The sequence below is a fragment of the Pseudorca crassidens genome, chromosome 21 (genome assembly GCF_039906515.1).
Source record: "Pseudorca crassidens isolate mPseCra1 chromosome 21, mPseCra1.hap1, whole genome shotgun sequence".
Lineage (NCBI taxonomy): Eukaryota > Metazoa > Chordata > Mammalia > Artiodactyla > Delphinidae > Pseudorca > Pseudorca crassidens.
This window is the reverse complement of record NC_090316.1, coordinates 17,427,086-17,446,580: the sequence shown is the minus strand read 5'-3', so window position 1 is coordinate 17,446,580 and position 19,495 is coordinate 17,427,086. Positions and strand designations below refer to the sequence as shown.

Here is a 19,495-nt window from a genome sequence, read left to right as displayed (position 1 = left end):
GCTATACTGAAAAGACTGTCTTTTCCCCATTGTGTGTTCCTGGTGGCCATGTCAAATATTAGTTGACCATATATTCATTGGATTATTTTGGGGCTCTATTGTGTTGTGCTGGTCTCTGTGCCTATTTTTATGTCAGTACCATACTGTTTTGATTACTACAGCTTTGGTATATAGTTTGAAATCAGGCCATACGACACCTCCAGTTTTGTTTTTCTTTCTCAACATTGCTTTAGCTATTCAGGGTCTTTTGTGATTCCATATGAATTTTAGGATTGTTCTATTTCTGTGAGAAATGCCACTGGAATTTTGACAGGAATTGCACTTAATTTGTAGATCACTTTGGGTAGCATGGATATTTTTATAATATTAATTCTTCCAATCCAAGAGCATGGGATATCTTTGCATTTATTTATATCTTCTTCAATTACTTTTATCAATGTCTTATATTTTTCAGTGAACAGGTTTTTCATCTCCTTGGTTAAATTTATTTCTAAGTATTTCATTGTTTTTGATGCTGTTGTAAATGAGATAATTTTCTTAATTTCTCTTTCAGATAATTCGTTGTCAATATATAGAAACACAACTGATTTTGTATGTTGATTTTTTATCCTGCAACTTTACTGAATTCATGTATTAGTTCTAACAGTTTTTTTGGTGGAGTCTTTAGGGTTTTCTGTAACTAAGGTTATATCACTTGCAAATAGAGATAATTTTACTTCTTCCTTTCTGATTTGGATGCATTTCTTTTATTTCTTTTTCTTGCCTAATTTTTGTGGCTAGGATTTACAGTACTACATTAAATAGAAGTGGCAAGAGTGGGCACCGTTGTCTTATTCCTAATCTTAGAGGAAAAGCTTTTAACTTTTGACCATAAAATATGACGTTAGCTGTGGGCTTGTCATATATGGCCTTTATTATTTTGAGGTACATTCCTTCTAAACATGATTTGTTGAGAGGTTTTATCATGAAAGGGTGTTGAATTTTGTCAAATGCCTTTTCTGCATCTATTGAAATGATATGATTTTTATCCTTCATTCTGTTAATGTAGTGTATCACATTTATTGATTTGCATATGTTAAACTATCCTTGCATCACAGGGGTAAATCCCACTTAATCATGGTATAGAACACTTTTAATGTGTGCTTGAATTCAGTTTACTAATATTTGGTTGAGGATTTTTGCATCTATGTTCATTAGAGACATTGGCCTGCAATTTTCTTTCCTTGGAGTGTCCTTTTTTGACGTTGGTATCAACCAAATGCTGGCCTTGTAAGATGTCTTTGGAAGTGTTTGTTCCTTTTCACTCTTTGGAAGTATTTGAGAAGGATTGGTTTCAAATATTTCGTAGAATTCACCAGTGGAACAATCTCGTCTGGGCTTTTATTTGTTGGGAGAATTTTGATTACTGATGCAATCTCCTTGCTCCTTGGTCTGTTCATATTTTCTATTACTTCATGATTTTGTCTTGGTAAGTTGTATGTTTATAGGAATTTACCATTTTTTTCTAAGCTATCTAATTTGTTAATATAGAATTGTCCATAGTCTCTTATAACCCTTTGTATTTGTAATTTTATTAATTCGAGTCCTCTAGCTAAAAGTTTGTCACTTTTGTTTATGTTTTCAAAAAAACAACTCTTACCTTTGTTGAACTTTTCTATTGTCTTTCTGGTATCTATTTCATTTATTTCTGCTCTAATCTTTATTAGTTCTTTCCTTCTGCTAACTTTGGGCTTAATTTGTTCTTTTTATTTTTCCTTGAAATATAAGTTTAGATTGTTTTCTGTGGTCTTTCTTTTTTTCTTAATGTAGGCATTTATTGCTATAATCTTCCCTCTTGGAATTACTCTTGCTGCATTCCATAAGTTTTAGTATGTTGTGTTTCCATTTTCATCTGTCTCAAAACTTTTTTTTATTTACCCTTTGCCCCCTCCCAGCTACACCCCATTTTCCAGTATGGGTATCCTTCCAGATCTTTTTTTTCACATCTATATGTATGCATATAGAAATACAGAATTTTACTTTGGGGTGTGTGTGTGTGTGTGTGTGTGTGTGTGTGTGCGCGCGTGTGTGCATGTTCATTCAGTACATAAAGGGTTTCATGCTATAGGGTGTTGTTCTTTACCTTCCTTTCTCCACTTAACAAACCCTCTTGAAGCACTTTCCCTATAAGTAGCAGGGCCCTAAGTTCATTTGTATAGGCTGTGCCCTACACAAGCACACCAGACTAAAGCACTTAGTGGGGGCTGATGGGTAATCTGAGTTTTATTCATTAAGCCATGAACCTTGGCAGGGGCTGCATCCCTCCCAAGGGAAACAGTTTTCTAACTCAAATGGAAGTGGTGGATAAGTTATTGTGGCTCTGTCAGTGCATGTGAATCTACCTCATATTTGTAGCTACTGGGTAGTGATCTAAGGGATTATGGTACCATTACATCAAACAGTTTTCTGTTGATGGCCACATAGGATATTTCCAGTTCTTAGACCACTAGGAAAAAATTCTTTAATGAATAGTATTGGGCATACTAATTTTTTGCATGTATGCAATTCTCTAGGCTAGGTATCTAAAATTAGATTGCCAGGTTGAAGGATACTCCTACTTTAATTTTAATAGATACTGCTAAACTGCCCTCCAAATAAGGCAGAAATTTACATTTCTGAAGACATGGTCAAGATATTTTTTTCTTTTTTGACAATCTGATAGGGGAAAAACAGTAATTCTCATTCTTTACTTAACTTGCATTGTTATGATTACCAGTGCAGTTTAGGGTTTTAAATCATTATAATTTTTCTGTGAATAGCCTTTTTGTATGCTTTGACCATTTTTACTAGGTTGCCTTTTTATAACTTCTTAATTCTTCATTATATATGATCCAAATATTTTTGCTTAGTTTGTCAGTTGTATTTTAACTTTTATCAGTCTTTTCATTTGTAGGTTATTATACATTGTCGTGTCTCATAGAATATTTTGATTGTTCTGTTTTATTTTGTTTTGTTTTTAAGATATTTATGATTAATACTCCTTTCCTCTTGCAAGAGAATTTTAAAACCAATTTATCGTATGTAAGCATTTGTGAGTAAAATATGTTTTTTAAAGTAGGGATAGATAAATAAAGTAAAATTGACAAAATAATGACAGCCTTTAAGCTGATATTATCTTTCTCTGTTTTTGTATATGTTTAAAGATATTCATATTAAACAAGATTTTTTGTCTGCTTCCTTTGGGATTTTTTCCTTATCTTTATTTTTGCTCTTTAAGAATCAGCTTTCCAAGTTCCATTAAAAATCTCATGGGAGGGCTTCCCTGGTGGCGCAGTGGTTGAGAGTCCGCCTGCCGATGCAGGGGACATGGGTTCGTGCCCCGGTCCGGGAAGATCCCACATGCCGCGGAGCAGCTAGGCCTGTGAGCCATGGCCGCTGAGCCTGCACGTCCGGAGCCTGTGCTCCGCAACGGGAGAGGCCACAACAGTGAGAGGCCGGCGTACCGCAAAAAAAAAAAAAAAAAAAAAAAAATCCCATGGGAGTTTTGGGTTAGACTACTATGGGTTTATAAATTAAATTAATTGAAGGACAACATTTCATTCATTCATTCATTCATTCAATAAACCCTTATTACGTGGCAATATGCAACCACTGCTCTAGATTCTTGGGTTACATCAGTGAACAACAAGCAAGGATTGCTACATTCTAGTGGGGAAACAGACAATATACACAACAAATTAGCTGTGAAACATATTAGAAAGAATTTTCCTATCCAGAACAATCATATAGCTCCTCATTTTTTCAGTATTCTTTTAGGTCTTTTGGTGACATTTTTGGTTTTCTCCATAAAAGATCTTGATTATTTCTCATTCAGTTACTTCTAGATATTGTACAGTCTTTGTTGTTACTATGATTGTTTTTTCTATTCCGTTTTTTAAATGGTGACACAAGAATGCTCCTGTGTTTTTCTTTGTTGAGCCAAATCCTTTTGTTGTTGTTGTTCTAATAGATAATCAGATTATTTTCTGAGATTTTCAAGGCACAAATTCTCTTCGTTTGTAATATAATCACTGTTTTGTTGTTGCTGCTATTGTTTTTGCTGTATCAGCCAGAACCTCAAGTACAATGTTGAATAGAATATGTGATAACAAGCATTCTTACTTTTTCTTAATATTGTAGGAGTGTTTCTAATGTTCCACCATTATCCTTAATATTTACTCTATTGTCTGATACTCCTAATCAAGTTAAGAATGTTGCCTTCCAAATACTTGCTACCTGAGAGAGTTTTTGTTGTTGTTCTATTTATCAAATCACTAATAAGTGGCCTGAAATAGGTTTTCAATGTTATAAGTGTCTTTTTGACATTTTTTGTTGTATGTTTTCTATTAATCTGTTACCGTAGGGAATTAATGGATTTCTTATTGTGGAATTACTCTGGGGGAGAATCTAATTTTTATTGTCCTAATTTTTGTCTGAAGCCATGGAATGGCTTTCTCTGTGATATATTTCCATGTTCCTCAACCCCCACTATGCTTTGAATACATCTGTGGAACTTTTCAAAAACACACTAGCTTGGTCCTGTGCTACACCAACTGAATCTGAATTTGGTGGGTGGAGCCTTAGCATGTGGAAGTTTTCAAAGCTACACAAGAGTACTTATAATCAGCCACTATTGAGGACTTTTGCTCTCCCGTGAGCGGTCAGAGGTTCTCAAAGTGTGGCTCCCAGCAGCATCAGCGACAGCAGCATTACCTGGGAACTTGCTAAAAATGTAATGCTCCATCTCTATCACAGACCTACTAAGTCAGCAGCTCTCTGTGTTTAACAAGGTCTTCAGATGATTTTGATGCTCACTAATATTTGAGAACCACTGGTAGAGTTTGTTGTTGACAGAAAGACAAAAAGAAGGAAAAGGAGGAGGGAAGGGGGAGAGGGAGGGAGGGAGGGAGAGAAGGAAGAAGGAAGGAAAGGGAGAGAGAAAGAAAAAGAAAGAAGGGACAGAGGGAGAAAGGGAAGGAAGGGAGAAGAAAGGAACAAATCATTAATAGGATGATTTATCTTCTAAATGTATAGATTGATAACTATAAGAAGATACCGCTCATGTGTGACTAAGTCTATTTTTTAATCTACCTATATTCAGCCCAGATCTCTCAATGCATGTGAATTTGTTTGGGAAATATAACCTTTGGGGTCACCTGTAGAGTTGAAGAAAGTGCCTTATAGGACTAAAAGTGTTAGTGGCTACCTGTTTAACAGGAAGCAAAGCTGAATTGAATCAGGAGACTCAGATTTTCCAGTTCTGCCATTAACTGCCTTAATTTGCCAAGGTTATTATCACATCGGAAAAAAAATGAGAGGATTGGGCTAGATAAATAGTTCCCATACTTCTTCAGTGTGAGGACTCTTCATTAATGTCAAAAAAGCCACAAACACACATCACATAATTAGTAGTTAGAAAATATTCAGTGGAAAAAAATTTACTCTGACTTTGCTCACTCATGGAAGATTTAGTACCAAACATTAACAATTTAAGTAAATCTGTAATCCTAAAAATATCACAAGAGCAGCCTTATGCATTTTTCACATTTAATTTTGCTACTAAAAAGAAAAAGTGACAAGTCTTAGATTTACTTGGGATTATTATAACACTGAATAAGATACTGAGAAAAAAATTTTACATTCTTTGAAGTTGTATAACGAAACTTTAGAGGCAGTTGATGTTCATTCATTCAAGGAAACAACCTTGTGAAAGACCTCTGCATTGGAATTTGAAACCAAGGAGTTTCCTCTGATATACCCAGGCAAGGGAGAGGCGTGTTAAGCAGAAGCAGCATTATTACATGAGTCAAAAATAGAGTTGCCAGATAAAATACAGGATTCCCAGTTACATTTGAATTTCAAATAAACAACAAAACATCTTTAGTATAAGTATATCCCATGCAATATTATCCCATGGAATATTTGGGACACATACTAAAAAATATATTTTGCATTTATCTGAAATTCAAATATAATTTTTGTTTGCTAAATCTTGTAATCCTAGTTGCAAATGAGAGAGAACATGGCATATTTGAGAAACCAAAAGTTCTGTACTTCTAGTACAGTATTTCCTAAAATATAGTGTGGTTTATGTGAGATTACATCAGATAGTATAAGGATTTTTTATTTTGATAATTTTGGCATTTGATACACATTAGAAAAATATAAGATTTTCACTTATATTTTATACAGCACTTATATATTAAAAATTCATTGTTTCAATTGAGATATAATTGACATATAGCATATTAGTTTCAGGTGTACACAGTAATGATTCGCTATTTGTACATATTGCAAATGATCGCCACATTGACTCCAGTTAACATTCAGCACTACAGATAGTTACGGTTTTTTGTGATGAGAACTTTTAAGATCTATTCTATTAGCAACTTTCAAATACACAATACAGTATTATTAACTATAGTCACCATGTTTTACATTACATCCCATGACTTATTTATTTTATAAATGAAAGTTTGTACCTTTTGACCCCCTTCACACATTTTTCCCACCACCCTCCAACCAACCTGACTCTGGCAAGCACCAATCTGTCCTCTGTATCTATGAGTTCAACTTTTTTTTTTTGTTTTTTAGATTCCACATTTAAGTGAGATCATATAGTATTTTTCTTTCTCTCTCTGATTTAGTTCACTTAGCGTCATACCATCAGGGTCTATTCATGTTGTCACAAATGGCAAGATTTCATTCTTTTTTAGGCATGAATAATATTCTGTTGTTCATTTTCTTTATTTTCTTTATTCATTCATCCATTATTGGATGCTTACCTTGCTTCCATGTCTTGGTTATTGTAAATAATGCTGCAGTGAATATGGGGATACATTTATCTTTTTCAGCTAGTGTTTTTGTTTTCTTCAGATAAATACCTAGAACTGGGATGGCTGGATCATATGGTAGTTCAATTTCTTTATGTTTTGAGGAACCTACATACTCTTTTCCACAGTGGCTGCAACCAATTGACATTCCCACCAACAGTGCACAAGGGTTTCCTTTTCTCCACATCCTCACCAACACTTGTTATTTCCTGTCTTTTTTGTAATAGCCATTCTCACAGGTGTGAAGAGGTATCTGATTGCTGTTTTGATTTTCATTTCTCTGATAATTAGTGATATAGAGCATCTTTTCATATACCTGTTGGCCATCTGTACATCTTATTTGGAAAAATGTCTATACTCAGATCCTAAAAATGCAGTTTTGGCTGTAAAAATTGTCTAATTAAAGAAAAACATTAAGAAATATATAGTTGTCCTCAGAATGATTGAATTTGAGGAACACTGGGCAGGATCAAGGAGAATGATGAGAGGTAAAACTAGAAAAGTAGACAGAAGCCAGGTCAATACAGGACTCTTTTTCTAAATGAAGTCATGTATTTTTATGGAAAAGGAATAAATTTTTACTTATGCCTTTCTTTATTATCCACACCTAAGGAAAGACCATCACATTCCTGAAAATAGCTTATGGAATTTTAATGTTAAATAGATGTTTTTCATATGTTTTCAAACCAGAAAAAGTCCTGTCTCCTTTAATACAATGAGCCCAAGCAAAGAACTACTGAGAAATGCTAAAGTAAGGAAGGAAGGAAGGGAAGAAGGGAGGGAGGGAGGGAGGAAGAGAGGGAGGGAGGGAGGGAGGAAAAAAGAAATGAAAAGAAAAAAAAAACTGCAGGGATTTGCAGATATCATGTAGGCATGATGACACAGGAGAAATAACCAACCCAGAAAGGCTGACTTTGTGTCTATAAATGTATTAAGTCTGCATCCAAGGTAGATTGACATCCAAGGTCACTTAATATATTAGTACTTAGAGTGAAGACTGGTTTCAGAATGCTTACCAAATTACTTAGGTAGAAATTATATCCCAGCCAAAAATGGGACTTTAAAGCCAGTGGAGGAAGTCATCCTCAGGTTCCACTGGACAGAAAGGAACTGCTGCCCACATAGCTCTCTCCCGGTTCACACCTGCCACTTCTAGGCGCTCCTTAGGACCAGTTGCATAAATGTCCTTCTAAATCGTTCAGGAGACTTAGGCAATTTACAAAGTCCCAGCTAAGAAATGCTCCATTTGAAGCCTCATTGGAGTTTAAAAAGTGAACAAAGGGGAGACCAATATTCTTCACCATGCCTTTTAAATGAAAGGAGATAAATAGGGAGTGAACATAAACACTTAATGTAAAGCCACAATTTACCTATCAGTTAAAAGATTCCTTGTAGTAACTTTAAGTGAGGATAATATTTATCTCTCTCCACCATCTAATATTAAAAAGATATTGCATATGTTATTATTCATTAAGATAATATACAAAGATTTTTGTTTTTGAACAGACTATATCTGGCAAGTGGAAGATAGTAGCTGGGTTTTTTTTTTATTACCTTTATTACCAGTCTACATCAATTTCATCTTAAAATGCACCCAAATAAAAATTAAGGCTGACTTATTTAACTTGCCTAGAAATTCTGACATAAAATAATTACATTATTTTTAGCTTCTGTGGGTCACCTCAGATGAAAATCTTCACTGCTTGTAAAGAAACACAGATTTAATAACTTTCTGGTTCTTTAAGCAGGATATTATGTTAAGAAAGGAAAGTCTAGAATGAGGAATTTATTATCAAATGAAATTTATAACACTGATATGAGATTTCATACTAGTCCAGCTGGCTGTAGATCAAATAATTTCAGAATGAAATTGAGCCAAGCTTTTTGCTAAAAGGTCCCTTTCTTTTACGGGTGAGCAAGGAGCATTAGTAGCCCAGAATAGCAGTAAGATGTGTATGGAATCAAAGGCAGTGTACGGACCAGAACCTTGGATTAGGAATCAGGAAGTCTTAGTTCTATTCCTGGCCTAGTCTTTAATTTATTATGCCTGTCTATGTGATGCCACAACTCATTGACAAGCAGAACATTCAGGCAGTGCTGTGTTTGCTGAGCCAAATATCTACTATTTGGAAGCATCCGGGTATTTCACCGAATTTTTTGGTTTTCTTCCAAATGCTTGGCATAAGAAAAACAGAGCCTGTGCGTCTCTGAGGGAGGCACCCTTTTCTCTGGACCTCATGTTTGCCCCGTCTGTGAAATGTCCAGTAACATACAGTTCCTCCCCACTCCCTGTGTGTGCTCTGTTCTATGTTGTTCAATAAAGAGCATCTGGAGAAAGAGGAGGGTCAGAATTATATTCTTCAGATGGAAGGAAAGAAGGAGCATAGAGGCTCGGGTTCAAAGGATTTCAGTTTATGTCCCTGTAGAGAATAGCCCCCTAAAAACTCTGTTTATCTCCCCCAGATACCATGTGATCAAAGTGACTTCACTGCCCAGGACTAAGTAGCTCTTGGAAGTAAAGAAGGAGATCTTTCGGATTGCCCAATGAACACCATGTGGCTTGGCCATTTTAGGTTTTGACAACAAATCAAATTGAAAAGAAGTTTCTTGTGTAATTTTCCTAAGTATCCACTGACTTGTGTTTGAAAAAGATACAACTGGAGATTTCTTCCACAGTAGCTACATGTATTATCTATGCCTTGACATCAGCTGGTTATAGTCTCAAGACAACAGGATGTTTCTGTTCTTAGCAGGACACAGACACATACTGGGAAAAAGAGAGATATATCATATCATTGACTCAAGGTCAGCTCACAGCCAACGAAATACTTTTCCTCATTAAAAGAACAGATTGTGGCTATCCCATTAAGAATAGCCTGTTCATATTCTAAACAGGCACTTAATTCTTAGGCCGCATTAAAGAGGGTGTACAGAACATGGGGAAATACTTGCCTTCTCTGTCTTCATGGTCAGAGAACATGTAGAGTAATATATTTAATCCTGGTACCAACCATTAATTGGGTCATTGACAGTTATATCCAGAGAAGAGTAAACAGAACTAATAAGGATTTGAAAACATGTCATATAAGAAGTAAAGGAACTGAGGATGATTTACCTAGAAAAGGAAGAAAATGGGCACAACATAGTGTTTCAAATATTTGAAAGGCTGTTTCATGGAATAGGCACTACTTATGCTGTCTGGTTCTGGGGGGAGAAACTGGGAAGTTAGAGGAAGGCAAAATTTGTCTCCATAACATTTCTAAAAATTATAACTGTACAAATATGAAATCGGTTGCTTCCTATGAAATGATGTATAGCACGTAGTAGATGGTCAATAAACATATCTTGAACGATTGTTAAATAAAAGTGTAAAGAATTGGACCAGATGCTTCAAAGGTGTCTTGCAATAAATTGTGGTCATTGGTGTTCTTCCAAAACATAGTTTCTGTATGCTGGAAAGAATGGAAACCAGGGTGTATTAGTCGTGTGGCATTGCTGGACATACAATATGGTGAGGTTCCAAAAATGTTTGGTTGTCAATATGTGGTGAGAACTCTAAAAGATTAAAAAGGCACAGTAAATCACTCATTTGCTTACATCCTGCCCATAGCCCCATAGCACACAAAGAATAAAATTGACCTCTTTATAGTGACCTTCATGACAGAATATAATTTGACTCCTGTTTATATTCAACCTCATTTTGTCCTAGCACCCACTCACTCCCTCACTCACTTTCCCTCTCCTGGCTTCTCTAACCTTTTTTCAAATCCTCTTATTCACCAAACTCATTCTTACCTCAGTGTCCTCGTATCACTCTTCACCCTGCGTGGGACACTGCTTTCCCAGTTCTACTACTCCTCACTCCCTCCCTCCCTCCCTTCTTTCCTTCCTTCCCTTTCTCTTTCTCTCTCTCTCTCCTTTTCTCTCTCTCCATCTCTATCTCCATCTTTCTCTCCTCTACCTCATTTTTTTCACCCCATCATGATTTACTCCCACTTCTTCTCTGACCACCCTCTACAAGGTGGGACACTCCACCTGCAGTTACTGTTACCTCATTACCCTATTTATTTTCTTCTTACACTTGTTCCTATTGGAAACGATCTTATTTATGAATTTGTTAACTTTAATTATTTGTCTTCTCATGTTGACTATAATATTCAGGACAGCAGAGATTTTCTATCTCTTGTTCATTGATGAACATTTTGTCCCTTTCATAGTGCTTGGCCCAGAATAGCTGTGACTGCAGGAAAGAAGGAAAGAAAGATGGGAAGGGAGAGAATTGCACATCTTGGCTTTGATTTAAGGGGGTTAAGTTAAGTTACTGAAATACCTAGAACTAAGGCAGCTTCGCTTATTAAGAAGTTCCTCTTCTTGGCCTATAGTGACAGCATGAAATGGAAGCTCCACTGTAGGGTTCAACCTCGCCAGAATCTGCAAATGCACAACTCTGTTTTCAGGCATGAGCTGTTCGCTGGAGTTTAGCCATGGACATATGAAAGGTTAGAACTTTGCGAAATATTCATACTTGGGCTTTAACAACAAGGACAAAAAATGTATCCAAAGCATCTGATTTGTAGCCAACTCAACTTTGTGACGTTTAACTAATGTGTAACATACTATATGAGTCTGTGTACTTGACACTTCAGGCTGAACGTTGTAATAGATGGTGAATAAGGAAGCATCCATGAAGAAAAGGGAAAATCAATAGGCTTATTTCTCTAAAGAAATATCTTAGACCAAGGCTGTTTTGTTTTATTCTTTTGGCAGATAATTTAAAATAATTTGATGCTCAGCCAATGGATTTCAGAAAGGTTTTAAAGCACAAACTCAGCATCTAGTTAATTCAAAAACAAATTATTTCTGAGGCTACTACTGATAGGTCTAGGATAGCTGCAGGGTATACTGTTTTTTTCCAACATTAACTTAGTAGCTGGAAAAATATCAAGATATATTTTCTAAGGCTTTGGGAAGTGTTATTTCACTTGCTCCTGTTGATTTCATTGTTATTATTATTCCTGAAAATGTATTGCGTATGCAGTGTAGAACTTGACTCTGTGTCTGCCAGGTAGAAAAACTTCATCTTTGTGCTTGAGGATGTTATTACTGGGGAATGAAAGACAATCACACAAAAACATACGTGGATATGTGTAGAGATGCAAAGAACATTATCTTCCCAAACACAACTTTGGTTTAAAAGAGAAGGAAATTATATAAGTAAACACATTGGGGGAGTAATTAAGGGGACTTTGAGTCTTCTATTCAGGCAGATTCTTCCATTTACTGGATTATTTAGAAGAGAATCAAACTGAGTAATCTCTAATATGTCTGGGACTCTATTTTAAGGTATAAGCAGGATTTTACTATAAATAACATTCTTTTAAATATAACAAAGTTCTGTAGCATTGAGGAATATGATGTATAGTAAGGTTCAGGTCTGTTTGCAAATATCCTGGCCCTTCTTAGGCACAATAAAACTTTATTATGACAAAAGTTCTGTAATTCTCTGTCAGAGACTCATTAAATGTTTTAGACAGCAGGGACGATGGAAGGAAATTGAAGAAATAATCATAGCATAGTACCCTAAAGGAATTAACATAACTCAAAAAAATTCTTAATTTATTCTCAAAATTAATGACTTTGTGGAAACAGGGCTAGGTCTTTCAATTTGACGTTAATCTTTAAACCAAGCACAAGTTCAGATTACACAAATAACTTGTCCATGTTAGCTGAATTAATGATTTTTTGACCAACTTAATCTAATTAACCAATTATTTGACATGTGAAAGATTATTATTATTAACAGTCTGCTATTAATATTAACAGATAGTTATTATTAATATTAGCTAATCTAATTTCATCTATAGCATTAGATGAATCCATGAAATTACCCGAGTCCTTGTTCTTTGGGGTCCCCCCTAATGGTGACTAGGGAATTTAGGGTGATTAAAAGTAAAAGGCCCAAAACAAAAGATCTGATTCAGACAGTCACCTCATTCATACCACTACTAATCCCATCACCTCAGCAAAGCCTCCAAATTACTCCCTTGTGCCTGCACCCCTCAGGCTTCCATCATGGTATAGTTTCCCTTTGAGGTCACCACTGATGGTCCTTTTAAAGCTGATTTCACCCAGGTAAATATCTCAGACAGATGAGAAGATGGCAAGGGCAACATGAGTCACAAATGATGACTTGCCTCAAAAGGGCTGGTCCTGAGCCTGTGACATCCCTCAATAGATTATGCTTCTAAGGAAACTTACAGCGCTTTCCATGTTTTGTTTTGTTTTGTTCTTTTACCCAGTACTCTCCCCAACCCTGATATCTTGCACATTACAGAAAGTCTGAAAGTTTTCTAATACTAACTGAATTGATTTGAACACCCAAGAATAGTAAACAGTCATGCCCAAATAACTCTATATGGTCAGTAAGAAGCTTTAGTTACTTTTATAAACAAAACTATATCCATAAATATGTCTATATTATAGAGAGCTCAGAATAAGTAACCATTATTCATACGATTGTGGAGGCTTTTTTCAAAAGTGTGTGAAAGAAAAGAAGCTTGAAAATAAATACTGGCAATGACATAGCTTGAAGCAGCAGTGAGTAAATGGCCCCATGCAAAAAAACAAAACTAAACTAAACAATCCTGCCTTGTTTGATTCTTTTCCTATGTTTTACTATACTCAGAAATATTCATCCAAAAATATCATCTTGTATGCATCCTTAAATGTCTAACCCGCAAACAATTATTAGTATGTTATAATTGATTTGTACTATGACAAAAGAAGAGTAAACATACAACTTTTCTCAAGAATAATTAATTGGAAATTGTAAGTAAGTATCAGTACTGATATGATGTTATACTTCCTTTTCATTGTGCCTTGCTCTAGAAAATATATATTTAATATGCATGTAAAATGCTTTCTTGGCAGGTGGTCAGTATCTTTCCAATGGAGAGCACATTGATGGTACAGAATAGAACTTCCCTTCCCCCCTGAAGTAGAAGACTGCCTATTATTCAGTGTCCTTTTTGTCACATTGAAGAACAGAGAACTTTTTATTTTTTCCAAGAAATGGCCTTTCAGATTCAGTAACAACATGTTCTGTTCCTCAGGAAATAAGAGAAGATCGAGATAGGGTGCGGCTAGACTCGATGTTGTTGCTGATCATGAAACTGGACCAGCTTGATCAGGACATTGAGAACGCTCTCAGCACCAGCTCCTCTCCGTCCAGCACACCAACCAACCTTCGGCGGCAAGTCCCTGTGAGCTTCCCACTTCCCACTTCTTTGCATGTGAACATGATGTCTCTACTTTGTATAGCCCCTCTTGCAAATGAAACATGTTGGATGGCCCCACTACCCACATGGGACCCTGATAGTGTTCCATAAATGTCACTCAAATCATTCTAGGCTTCATGCAGAGTCCATAAGAGAAGTGTGTGATTCAAAAGAAAATGGTTATTACTAGACAGGAAAGAGGGTCATTTTGGGAAATTATTTTGCTTCCTACTGATCAGATTCTCTTCATTGTCATTGTTTCCCTAATTGTTGGTCTTCCTTGATATGCTATAAACGCCATTAGCAGTGCTCTGTTGATCTTGTTTAGTGTCTTATTTCCAGTGTCCCACAAATTTACATTGCATATAGAAGATGGTTAATAAATATTTGCTGGACAGATGGATGAATGGTTGGATGGATGAATGGTTCATTGGATGAATGTGTGGGTCGATGAATGGATGTATAGATGGGTGGGTGAGTAAGTGGATGGATGGACGGAGGGATGGATGGATGGATGCTGGTTGAACTAACCAAGCATATTACAAAAAAGAATTTATGAAATCAGCTTGAGAACACTCTAAAATTCACTTAGTGAAACACAATGAATAGGACAGAGGTGAAAATTTTATTCTACTGTGCATTAGTTTCAAATAAGATAGACACTCCTATCAGATTCTAACACAAAATAAAATTTAGAAGACATAGATCCCCAAATGTCTATACACTTTACATATTTAATATTAGCTTCAATTAAATGGCTTAGTTTTTGCAGATCTAGCAAATGTGATGGTAGAATTTACTTATAATTAAGCCATGCATTCCTTTTCAATTAATCTATCACTTTTGATATTCAGTAATCAACACGTTAATTCAAGAAATTTTGTAATTACCTAAGATCAAAGGGGTGGAAAATGTTATATATATATATATATATATATATATATATATATATATATAAAAGCACCTTTCAAAATAGAACTATTCTGTATCAAATTCTTTAATTTGTATAGTTCTACTATTGATTCTGAAGTTATTCAAAACTCATTCTGACTGTGGTGCAGAATATTTAAAGTCAATAAACAAGTTAAAATAATGGCTAACCTAAGTATAAACGAAGTATTAATACTATTCTAAATGCGTTATGTATGTTAACACAATCATTCCTTACAACATTGTTCAGATGAGTAAAAAGAATAGAGACAGTAATTGTATGTGCCAGAGCTGGCACAGAAGCCCAGCCAGTCTTGATCCAGAGCCATGTCACTCAACCACTATCCCATACTGCCTTTCCTAGCTGGCTATAATGGAAATCTGATAGCTTGAGCAAAAAACATTTTTGATTAAAAAATGAATAAATATGAAATTAAATGCTTTGACCTAGAAAGCTGGTAGGAATGACATTTTTCTTTTAATAATTTTTCTTCATCCTTCAGGATTCATCTCAAATGTTTTCTTTACAGTGAAGTCTTCCCTAAATCTCCTTCTGTCTTCCCAGACAGAATCGCTTACTCCTTCCCTGGTGCCGCCATAGCGTCTTGCATATACTTTAGTAGGACAGGCACCCAGATGGAGGAAACGCAGTGAAAGTGATCTCCTGAGGCCAAAAAGAAGGGATGTTTTCTCGTTTACATATGAAGGGTGTAGAAGCTTCAAACTCATTTTCATCAACACTTTAAAGCCCAATTTTTCAATAGGAGGTGCTTCTCAGTACTTTTGCCATTAATGTAGGTGTGGAATACATTTTCTCTTGAAAGTTTTCTGGTGTGAATTGCTATCTCTCCCTATCTCTTTACTTGCTCCCCTTTTCCCTCTATATTGACCTTTCCTCAATCCCATGTATTTAGGGAAAAAAGCACAGCCCAGATTTCTGCTAAATACAACTCCATATTGTTGTCTCCATCTCAGAGAGCAAAACAGCCCTTACCTGCTAGATATGGTTCTTTGTTGAGTGGTAAAGACAATGCAAAACAAGAGCTAAGGTGGGTGATGATTAGGATTTGTCTGCATCTACATCTCTGCCTCCATTTAAAGTGTAAACTGGATTTTATATTGCATGCACTATCTCATGGACCATCACCACCCTTGCTGAACAAGGGTTAATTCTGTAAATAAAGATGTATTTCTGAGTTTTTAGTTCAACAGATACTTGAAATAGGCCAAATAATACAGTAGAAACATAAACTTTGGAGTCTGCAGGCCTGAGTTCACATGCCAGCTCTACAACTGAATATCTGAGAACATAAGAAAAGTATTTAATTTCTCAACTTCAGGTTCATGTAAAAAGAGGAGACATTGTTTCCTACTTAATGGCTTGTTGGGAGGAGTAAATGAAAGAACACGTGTGAGATGCATTACAAAGATCTGGCACAGAGTACATATTTAGTATTTGTTAATGCCATTGCCTTCTCTCATGTGCTCACTCACACCAGACACTGGGTTAAAGGTAAATAAGACATAGCCTGCATCCCTAGAAACTTCTTTTTGTGTCTGTGTTTTTCTAGGTTGTCCCTTTTTCTTTATTTCTGTTCCTTGGTATTTAAAGCTAATTTTAACATTCTCTCGTCATCAGAATTTTTTCCACATGCGATTTTCATTCCTTTTGATAATTGTACCATGGAATAAGTGGATTATAACAAGTAATTATGACCTTGATTGTCCACCAAGGAGTACTGTCCCAGATTCAGAGGAGAAACCCCCTCTGCCACACCCTCATACTCCACTGTGAACGTACAGTTTAGCAAGGAGGGCAAGACATACAATGAAACAGTGACCTCAGTTTGAGATTATTTGTAAGAAAATGCTGGAGTGAGTTCTACATATAATAAAGGGGGTAAAGAATAATATGGGCTGGAGTCTTTAAGAATAGCTTCAAAGAGAAAAACATATTAAAATAAGGGTAGATGTAAAAATGTATAGAAGGCTGCCTTGATAGAGCCTGACAAGTGAGGGTCAGGCAGATCTGAGCTTTAATGTCAGCCCTGCCACAGAACATGAATTTGGTCAGGTTACTTGCCTTAAGCTTTGGCTTCATCATCCAGCAGGTAGTGATAATAATATCTTCCACATAGAGTTTGTGAACATGGAAACAGAGAATGGCTGTACAGCATTGTCTTTAAATGGTAAAAAAAAATTTAATATTTATTATTTTACCTCAGAATTATTGTATTGTTAGAAGGATGCAAGGTTACCCTGTTATTTGCCTAATCAAATCATAAATAGGAAGGCAAAATTAGTGCAAATGATTTCTGATAAATGTAAACTATAAATGGCTTATAAACTACATGCTACTTATGATTATGCATTTGATGTTTATAAATTACCTGCTATTTATGACTATCCATTTGATGTTGATTCAATTTGAAATCTTAATGAACCATTTTTCTCTTATGGTAAAATGTAAAATGTCTTTTCTGTGCAAAAAAAAAGAATAGATGACCCTTAATCTGAAAGCACTCAGGGCATGAGAAATTTGGTTATGGTTATATGTTTTACACACACACACACACACACTTAAAGAATTTAGTATTATGTTTCATATTTATTATTGTTATGTATGTCTTTTATACCCTTTCTTTTTTATGTTTGTTTTCTACTTTTTTCTTTTCTTTTTTTTTTGTAGCTTTATTGAAATAGAATTGACATATAACATTGTATAAGTTTAAGGTATACAATGTGATGATTTGATACAGTTTTTTTATGCAAAATAATTACCACAGTAAGGTTAGTTAACACATCCATAAACTGGTATAATTACAGTTGTGTGTGTGTGTGTGTATGTGTGTGGTGAGAACATTTAATATCTACTCTCTTACAACTTTCAAATATATAATACAGTGTTGTTAACTGTAGTCGCCAAAATGAAGATTAGATCCTCAGAACTTATGCCTCTTATAACTGGAAGCTTGTACCTTCTGACCAGCATGTCCCCATTTTCCCCACATTCTATCCCCTAGCAACCACCACTTCACTCTGTTTCTATTTTGGCCTTTTTTTTAGATTCCACATATAAGTGAGATCATACAGTATTTGTGTTTCTCTGTCTGACTCATTTCACTTAGCATAATGCTCTCCAGGTCCTTCCATATTGTCACAAAAGGCAGAATTTCCTTCTTTTCTATGGCTAAATAATATTCCATTGTATATATATATATACCACATTTTCTTTATCCATTCATCCATCTATAGACACTTCAGTTATTTCTGTGTCTTGGCTATTGTGAACATAATGCAGCCATGAATATAGGGGTGCAGATGTCTCTTTAAGACAGTGATTTCATTTCCTTTGGATGTATATGCAGATGTGGACTTACTGGATTATATGGTAGTTCAATTTTTTTTTTTTTTTTTTTTTTTGCGGTACGCGGACCTCTCACTGTTGTGGCCTCTCCCGCTGTGGAGCACAGGCTCCGGACGCGCAGGCTCAGCGGCCATGGCTCACAGGCCCAGCCGCTCCGTGGCATGTGGGATCTTCCCGGACTGGGGCACGAACCCGTATCCCCTGCATTGGCAGACGGACCCCAACCACTGTGCCACCAGGGAAGCCCTATTTTTATTTTTTGAGGAACCTCCATACTGTTTTCCATAGTGACTATACTCATTTACATTCCCACCAACAATGCACTAGGATTCCCTTTTATGATAGCTGTTCTGACAAGTGTGAGGTGATACCTCATTGTAGTTTTAATTTGCATTTCCCTGATAATTAGTGATTTGAGCACCTTTTCATGTACCTGTTGGCCATTTGTGTCTTTGGAAAAAATGTCTACTCAGGTATTTTGCTTATTTTTTAATCAGATTATTTGTTTTTTGCTAGTGAGTTGAATGAGTTCCTTATACATTTTGGATATTAACCCCTTATCTAAGGTTTGCAAACATTTTCTTGTAATTCTATAGGCTGCATCCTTCATTCTGTTGATTGTTTCCTTTGCTGTGCAGACGCCATTTAGTTTGATATAGTCCCATTTGTTTATTTTTGCTTTTATTACTTGTGCTTTCGGTGTCATACCCAAAAAATTGTTGCCAGGACCAATGTCAAGAAGCTTTTGCTCTATGCTTTCTTCTAGGAGTTTTATAGTTTCAGATATTACATTTACGTCTTTAATTTATTTCAAGTTAAGGTTTATGAGTGGTGTAAGATAGGGGTCCAGTTTCATTAATTTGCATGTGAATATCCAATTTTCCCAACACCATTTACTGAAAGGACTATTTTTTCCCTATTGAATATTCTTGGCCCCCTTGTCAAATGTTAGTTGACTGTATATGCATGCTTTTATTTCTGTGCTCTCTGTTCTATTCCATTGGTCTGTGTGTCTGTTTTTATGCCAGTACCATACTGTTTTGATTACTACAGTACTATAATTTGAAATA

At 35.7% G+C, this 19,495-nt stretch overlaps 1 protein-coding gene across 12 annotated transcripts in view; it reads left to right on the top strand.

The window, feature by feature from the left end:
- DLC1 (DLC1 Rho GTPase activating protein) overlaps nt 1–19,495 on the top strand; it is a 401,992-nt gene that overhangs the window by 85,450 nt on the left and 297,047 nt on the right. For all 12 annotated transcript variants that reach the window (XR_010939584.1, XM_067721869.1, XM_067721870.1 and 9 more), the window contains exon 3: nt 13,964–14,113. Coding sequence is in view for 11 of the 12 variants with exons in the window: in XM_067721869.1 (XP_067577970.1) it covers nt 13,964–14,113 (150 nt within the window). In the remaining variant the exon portion in view is untranslated. The remainder of the gene's footprint in view (nt 1–13,963; nt 14,114–19,495) is intronic.